General features: G+C 35.7%; 1 protein-coding gene across 3 annotated transcripts; it reads left to right on the forward strand.

The window, feature by feature from the left end:
- The first annotated feature begins 2,932 nt into the window (after window positions 1–2,932).
- Window positions 2,933–7,321, forward strand: LOC141375725 (E3 ubiquitin-protein ligase RBBP6-like). Of its 3 annotated transcripts, none has more exons than XM_073910642.1 (7): window positions 3,812–4,527; window positions 4,721–4,817; window positions 4,921–4,996; window positions 5,143–5,231; window positions 5,308–5,368; window positions 5,471–5,610; window positions 5,706–7,321. In XM_073910642.1, the coding sequence occupies exons 1-7, from the start codon at window positions 4,368–4,370 to the stop codon at window positions 5,878–5,880; spliced, it is 798 nt and encodes a 265-aa protein (XP_073766743.1). In that variant the 5' UTR covers window positions 3,812–4,367; the 3' UTR covers window positions 5,881–7,321. The 3 variants fall into 3 exon arrangements, with proteins under 3 accessions (XP_073766744.1, XP_073766743.1, XP_073766745.1); XM_073910644.1 differs by lacking the exon at window positions 3,812–4,527 and adding an exon at window positions 4,571–4,625; XM_073910643.1 differs by lacking the exon at window positions 5,308–5,368 and having other exon boundaries at window positions 2,933–4,527.
- Window positions 7,322–8,104: the final 783 nt, after the last annotated feature.

Below are 8,104 nucleotides of genomic sequence, written 5' to 3' on the forward strand. Positions count from 1 at the left end.
GACATTTTTCTTGGCTCTGTCTAGAATATCCTTATAAAGAGTTATATAAAGATCTTTAATTTTGTTATATTTAAAAAGATGTTTTCTTTTGTCCTAAAGAATTGTCATAGAGGTTATTTTGTTTAATCTATGACTTAGTTGGTTGTTGTTCCTCCCTTCGAGGTAAGGTTTCTACAGTTTCTTCAGTCGTTGGTTTATACATTTATTCTTTGTTTATTCGTTATGGATTTTAAATTTAATTCATTTTCTGTTATGTCTTTGAATGTTAGAGGAATGCGAGATATGGTAAAGAGGAAAGCAATTTTTTTATTTTGTAAAAGCTGCGAATCTGATTTAATATTTCTCCAAGAAACACATTCTTGTGAGTCTGATGTAAAATTCTGGAAGAATCAGTGGGGAAATTTAATTTATTCTAGCCATGGCTCCAATCACTCAGCTGGAGTTTCAATCCTTTTGCATAAATTTAAGGGGCAGATTCTTGAGACTGCAATATCTAACGAAGGTAGATGGATAATCATGGCACTAAAGCAGGATAATTCTATATTTGTTGTTTGTAATTTATATGGATATAATTCTTTTTCTGCTAACAAAACATTATTTTCTCATATTACTCAAAAAATTATTGAAATGCAAATTAAATACCCAGATTCTTTCCTAATTTTAGGCGGTGATTTTAATGAATGTTTGGATAACACATTGGACAGATTTCCTCCTAGAAGCAATAAAGCTCTTCATGTGAATTCTAATAACATCTTATCAATATGTTCATCTCTCTCTCTTACAGATCCTTGGCGCTTTTTTCACCCTGACACGCAAGACTTTACTTGGTCAAATAGTAATTTGTCTTTAAAATCTAGAATTGATTTCTTTTTATTATCTTCATCAGCCTTACAATTTGTTAAAGATGTAAATCACTCATTTGCACCCCTCACTGATCACAATCAAATAATATTGAAATTAGGTTGTTATAAGGAGAATCCAAAGTTACGTGGTTATTGGAAATTTAATAACTGTCTATTAAAAGATGACGTTTTCAATAACAATACAAAAGAGTTAATTAAGAATATATTGTTAGATAAAATGCTAATTGGGTACAAGAATAAATGGGAATTTTTTAAGTACAGAGTCAGACAGATAGCAATAAAAAGAAGTAAAGAACTGAAAGATTTAAAAAATAAGAAAATAACAGAACAGATTAATAGAATAAATACTTTACTAACAGGTAACTTGTCTGAAAAAGAGAAAATAGAATTAAAGGAATTGCATCTACAAATTAATCAAGCTTATCTAGATATTGCGAGAGGTGCATTTGTTAGGTCCAGGGCTAAATGGCTGGAGGAGGGAGAGGCGAACTCTAGCTATTTTTTTGCATTGGAAAAAAGGAACTGTAAGAGAAATTCTTTGACTTCTCTCAATATCAATGGTGTTAAATGCACTGATCCTAAATTAATATCTAACTTTGTTACAGATTTTTACCAAAACATTTACACTTCTGCTTTTGACAAACATTGTAGTGATCATTATGTAAATAAAATTAAAACTTGCGTTCCAGTTATTGATCCTGAGTTCAAAACCTTTTGTGATTCCAATTTGACCTTGGAGGAAATTCAAGTAGCTCTTTATTCCATGAAGAAAGGCAAATCCCCGGGCAATGATGGATTAACCGTCGAGTTTTATATGCACTTTTGGGAACTAATTAAAGACCCATTGCTTTCTATGTATGATGAATGCATTGATCTAAAGGACATGACAACGTCAATGAAACAAGGTGTTATCTGCCTTATTCCCAAACCAGACAAGGACACCAATTTAATAGATAATTGGCGTCCAATCACGCTTCTCACTGTTGATTACAAAATTTTAGCCTTAATTTTTGCTAACAGATTAAAAACGAAAATTAATCAGCTGGTTGCTGAGACACAGTCTGGATTTGTAAAAGGTAGACATATCAGTAATAATATAAGACTTGCTTTGGACCTTTTGGATTATGCTGACTTCATACATTCTAAAGCTATGATTCTTTTCCTTGACTTTTATAAAGCATTTGACACACTTGAACACGGATTTCTTTTGCAGACATTAAAGTTATTTGGTTTTGGTGACTTTTTTGTCAATGCTATTGAAATGCTTTATAGTGATATTAGTAGCTCTGTTTTAATTAGCTTCAACACCTCTAAAAGATTTTCTATTAACCGCGGTGTGAGACAGGGTTGCCCTATCTCACCCTTTTTATTTATTTTAGTAACAGAATTGCTATCGCTAAATATTATATATGAACGTAACTTAGAAGGTATATCTATTTTTGATAGAGAAATTAAAATCTCCCAGTTAGCCGATGACACTGCCTTATTTTTAAAAGATAAATGTCAGTTGTCCAAGGCTATAAGTATAATTGAAGAATTTTCATGTGCTTCTGGATTGAAATTGAATATGTCCAAATGTGAAATTATGATGATTCATGAAACTAATGATTCCTCATTAAATGGTATTTTGGTAAAAGAGACTGTAAAGTATCTGGGTATTTATTTAACAAAAAATTTTGCCACTAGACAACAGCTTAACTTTTCTGGTAGACTTAAAAAAACTCATAGCATTTTTAATCTTTGGCTACAAAGAGACCTTTCCCTTTATGGGAGGGTTCTTTTGACTAAAGCAGAAGGTTTGTCTCGTTTGGTATACCCCTCACTTTCTCTCTCTGTTAATATCCCTACTGCTAAAGAAGTTAACAAAATATTTTTAAACTTTATTTGGAAAAATAAATCCCATAAACTTAAGAAAACAGTTCTAGCAAATAGTAGAAAAGAGGGCGGACTTGAAGTGATTGACTTTGAGGACATAGTAAACACTTTTAGAATAAATTGGATTAAAAGATGCTTAAAAGACCCCAACTCTATATGGTTTTTTATTCCAAACTCTATTTTCACAAAAATTGGAGGTCTTCCTTTTATTTTAAAATGTAATTATCTACCAAATAAATTGCCAATTGCACTGTCAAAATTTCACCAGCAGGTCCTTCTTTCCTGGAAATTGTGTTATTCCCACAATTTCTCACCACATAAATGCTTTTTATGGAACAACTCTGATATTAGAATTAGAAATAAATCTATTTTTCTATCTACATGGTTTAACCGAAATATAATTGGAATTCTCTCAATTTTTGATAAGTCCGGCAACTTTTTGTCTTATGAACAATTTATGTCTAATAATAATTTTCCATTACCTTTTAAAGAATTTAATTCTGTGCAAAAAGCAATTCCGTTAGGCCTAATTCAACTTATAAAATCTCATTTAATGTTTAATGAAAATGTTATTAAAGAACCAGAGCTGATTTTAATTGGAATTAGTCTATTTGACAACAAATGTAATAATAAATATATTCAACAAATTTTTCAAAATAAAAAATATAATGTTCCTAAAGGCAAATTTTACTGGGCATCCTTCATTGACACAACAGACTGGAAAAAAGCCTGGCTATTACCTCATAAGTACTGCATTTCCAATAAAACAAAAGAGGTTCATTTCAAAATTCTTCATAAAATATAGCCAGTAAATGGTACTTTGGCAAAGTATTTGGAGATTGACAGTTTATGCACATTTTGTAAGAGTGAAGACGAAACGCTGATTCACATATTTTTTCAATGTGAAAGTACAAAAAACTTTTGGAAAAACTTATATCTCCATATAGGTAACCACATTGCTTCTTCCAGACCCTTTCATCTTCAGGATGTCGTTTGTTATTATGGAGGTGGGGCTGATGTATCAGAGAATTACATTATTGACTTTTTTATTTTGTATGGAAAATATTTTATCCATAAACAAAAATTCTCTTGTTCGCAGCCTTCTTTTTCACATTTTTTAATAGAAATTGATGTTTTTATTAAATCTCTTAGATTAGTTAATAATAAGAAAAGTGATAGATTTTTAGTTCTTTATGATAAATATTTTGGAAACAGCACGGTTACATAAGTCCTCCTTTCCTCGCTGTATTTGTGTTATGTATGTTTAATTTTATTTATTTATTTATTTTTTCTCCCTTTTGTTTCTTTTTTTATTTAATTTTTAAAGTTTATATTGTTTATCCTGATCTGTTATTGTCATTGTGTTCTTTTGTGTAAATTGTTGAATTTTGTATGTTTGTTATTGAGGTCAATAAAAAAAAAAAATAATAAAAAAAAAAAAAACAACCGTCCTGTGGGTGTTGTTTGAATCTCGCTGTGTCGATTGGCATCTGATCTCTGCGTCCTCCGTGACAATTTTTCCAGATTATCGATATTATTGATCGTTGGATACGTCGATTGATCGCCTGCTGTTCCCATCACTCAGGTTTGACCCTTTTTATTACGCTGTGCTTTGTGTTTGTGTTCAGTATGTCTTGTGTTCACTACAGGTTCCAGAGTCGACTCACCTACGACTCGCTCCAGTTTGAAGGCCTCAACATCAGCGCGGGGGAGCCGAAGCGGCAGATCATGAGGAGCAAGAGGCTGAAGTTCTGCCAGCTGAAGATCAGCAACGCCCAGACTGATGAAGGTGAGTTGAGGAGAAGACACTTCAACTGTTCTACGCTAACATTAGATGCGTTACATCAGACACTTCTGGAAGCTGTAAGGTGGTGCTGATGCTGACATGTAGGGATGTTTTGGCTGTTTTAAAAGGCTAATGGCTCTCAAAGTATACCGTGCTCCATAATTATGTGCTGATTCTGATTTTATTTTGCTGTCAGAATACACAGATGATGCTCTCATCCCTAAAAACACGTCGGTCATCATCAGACGGATCCCTGCGGCGGGACTGAAGTCCTCAAACAGAAGATTTGTTGGGTAAGTGCTGTGAAATGAGCACACGCGTCCTCTGTTAGATGTTATATGAAGACTCCTGGTCTGTCCCTGGTGTTTTAGTCACACAAGCTCCTTTGTTTTGCAGACATCAAGCTGGACGCTGGCGTGAACCTTCACCTAGAGCTGATCCTTCACTCCTCTCACTGGAGCAGTTGTTGAAGGTATTGAACAAATGAATAGCACAATAGCAAAACGCAATGTAAAGCACACAATATACGCACACGCACTCAGCTTCTTAGGGAGATTTGAGATTGTTTGAAGGGTTGAGGGTGAAAAAGATTCAAATGTGCAAATGCCTGTGAAACAGACTGAGAATCTGGCTGAGGCAAAGGCGTCAGAGGAGGACAAGCTGAAAGCGGTGATGTACCAGTCCAGCCTGTGCTACTACTCCAGCAGGTGAGCGTTCAGACACTGACAGGTTTGCTTTGTGAGAGATGTCTGAGCTGATTCTCATGGTTCTGATGTTCACTAGTGAGGCCATGAGGCTGCTTGGGATCCCGGGACACCACATTAGGCACTGCCCCACTAATGTGGTAACTGGGTTTTCCAAGCTCACGGTTGCTGTGAACTTGAGCTCTTGTCCTCATCAGTCAGATTGTTTGCTCAGAGTTTGACTGTCACTCCTCAATTCACAGGGCAGCCGCTCCGCGCCGCACAAGCGCATCCGGAAGAGCACAGGGATTCCCCGCAGCTTCCTGTTGGAGGTGGACGACCCAGACCGAAAGGGAGTCATGATAGACGGCAGCGGCAGATACGTCATTCCCATCATAGACGCGTGAGTAAACTGTACTTGGCATAGCCGCATGTTCTAGTGTTTGTCCAAATCTCACATGATGTCTGCTTGTGTGTGTTTGCGCTCGATCTGTTCAGTGAGGCCTATGCTGCTGAGAAGAGAAAGAGGCCGTCCTTCTCCTGCCAGACCGAGCCTTTGCCCTCCTCGTCCTCAGCAGGTGCGGCATCTTCGGTCCGGGACGCCGGAGGGAAACGGTCCCGCTCCCCATCTTCACCAGAGACGCGCGGCGACCAGAAGAGACCACGTCGCTGAGAGACCTTCATCCAAGAGACCTGGAGCCGACGTGTAAATATTGTACATAGTTTATTAATAAAAGATAATAAAGATTATAGCCGCATGAACTGTGTGGACTGGTTAACCTTCACTCCAGCAGTGCAACACACACACACACATACAGGCATACATGGTTTATGAGGTCAATGTGACTTTTTGGTGGTTTACGGGGACATACCTTTGCCAACATCCTACGAACATAAAACTTGTGCCAAAATTTTTTATTTGAGCTACAAAAGGCAAACAACGCTTAAAAACAGCAATTTTAGTTTCACAACACACTCAAATTAACTATGTGACATTTCACAGGCTTATGGGGACAGACAAAATCATGGTTTACAAGGTCTGTTTACATGTTACACACAAACCTAGCCCCTTCATGGTTTAAAAGGACTGATTAACACATTTTACATATCACACTATTCTGCTATTGCAGTAAGGGTGACAACAGAACAGACTCTGGCTTTCCTCAGCTAGACACCTGCTAAACCCATCTCAGTTGCTAAGGTTCTGCCTGTCACTTCTTAAATGACAAAATACTATTTTGCTTAAAATACACTTTTGATTTAACAATTCTGTAGGCTTATTGTGTTGTATCAGTTAAACAATCTGTTTAATGTACTGTTGAACAATAACCTGAAAAAGACAGCATTTTAACATTAAAGTATGAAGAGTTAATTGTTTAAGGGCCTTTGCTCTTATTTTATAGGACAGTAGATATTTTGAAAGGCAACTTCAGATAAAAAAAGAACATAATTTGCAAAGAACCTTCAACCATGAACAACCAGAAGCACAACTGTACGATAACATATTCATTATTTTATTCTTTTACTTGGCCAGAGCACAAATGTTCCCCTCTGTGAACTCTGTGTGGAGTTTGCATGTTCTCTGTGTTGGAGTGGGTTTCCTCCGGGTGCTCCGGTTTCCCCCACAGTCCAAAGACAAGCGGTACAGGGGATTGAATACACTAAATTGTCCGTAGTGTGTGTGTATGAGTGTGTATGGATGTTTTCCAGTGATGGGTTGCAGCTGGAAGAACAACCGCAACGTAAAACATATTCTGGATAAGTTGGTGGTTCATTTCACTGTGGAAACCCCTGATAAATAAAGGGGTTAAGCCGAAAAGAAAATGAATGAATGAATGATTACAGCTTATAAACAAACTAATGGTATTTTAAAATTTAATTAAGTCGTTCAACAGATTATTCTTTTTCAAATTTAAATATTTATACTAGAACACAACACTAGAATACTGACTAATACAAAACATTGCCACTCAATGACAGAAATAAAAAAATAAACTTTTTTTATTTTACTTTTGAAGTCCAGGAAAACAGCAGGGGAACTAAACATGTATATACATTTTATTATGAAATGCATCAACTATTATCGCTCTGACAAGAACAAAAAATAGATGGATAAAAATAGATAAAAAGATAGATAAAAAGAAAAAAAGATAAAACTAGACATAAAAGTTTGATTCCACAAATTGAATGATACATACAGAATGATATGAACACAAAACAGATTAAAAACTAAATTTCGTAATGTGACAGTAATATAATGTGTTATAATGTGACTAATTAATATCATACACATTTTCACTTTTTTGTCACAGTGACAATATTTGACCATTTTCAAACATGTAAATAAAAAACAAAAAACATGTCTTTTTGCTACTCAACACTGTTGTAAATGTTTAGTCTGAGGGACTGCATTTGTGGGTTATGTATTTTTGTGTGATGGGTATTGCCCAGGCTCATGAAGCAGACGTGGACCTGGACTGTGGAGCAGTACCAGACTGTGGAGTAGTGGCAGACATGGGTTGAGAAGCAGAGGCAAACTGTAGAGCAATGTAGAGACTACCCTAGAGTGATGATGGACTGTGAAGCACTGGCATGGAACAGAAGTGGGTTTGAAAATGGTTAAATATTGTCACTCTGTGACAAGGAAAAAAAATGAAAATGTGTATAATAATAATCAGTCTTTTGAACTCATTACAGCCTTCACGTCTGCTTTTGTCCATGGTCTTCTCATGTAGGTTGTTCTGCCAGTGCTAGAGCCTGAAAGCAATTAAGATGATTAACTGTTAGCATCACTGACTTTTAATAGATCATATCAACTGTTCATCAATATCGTTTAAAAGTCTCTTTCTTGGAAAAAAGGTTAATCCTTAGGTGTGCACTTACACCATGGTTATACA

This window comes from Danio rerio, chromosome 8, assembly GCF_049306965.1.
Source record: "Danio rerio strain Tuebingen ecotype United States chromosome 8, GRCz12tu, whole genome shotgun sequence".
In the NCBI taxonomy this organism is placed as follows: domain Eukaryota; kingdom Metazoa; phylum Chordata; class Actinopteri; order Cypriniformes; family Danionidae; genus Danio; species Danio rerio.

Bases quoted from the DNA above. Each gene is read 5' to 3' on its own strand.
- LOC141375725 (XM_073910642.1), top strand. From the start codon at position 4,368: ATGTCTTGTGTTCACTACAGGTTCCAGAGTCGACTCACCTACGACTCG. The intron at 4,528-4,720 runs GTGAGTTGAGGA...TTTTGCTGTCAG, and splicing joins CAACGCCCAGACTGATGAAG to AATACACAGATGATGCTCTC. The intron at 5,232-5,307 runs GTGAGCGTTCAG...GATGTTCACTAG, and splicing joins CTGTGCTACTACTCCAGCAG to TGAGGCCATGAGGCTGCTTG.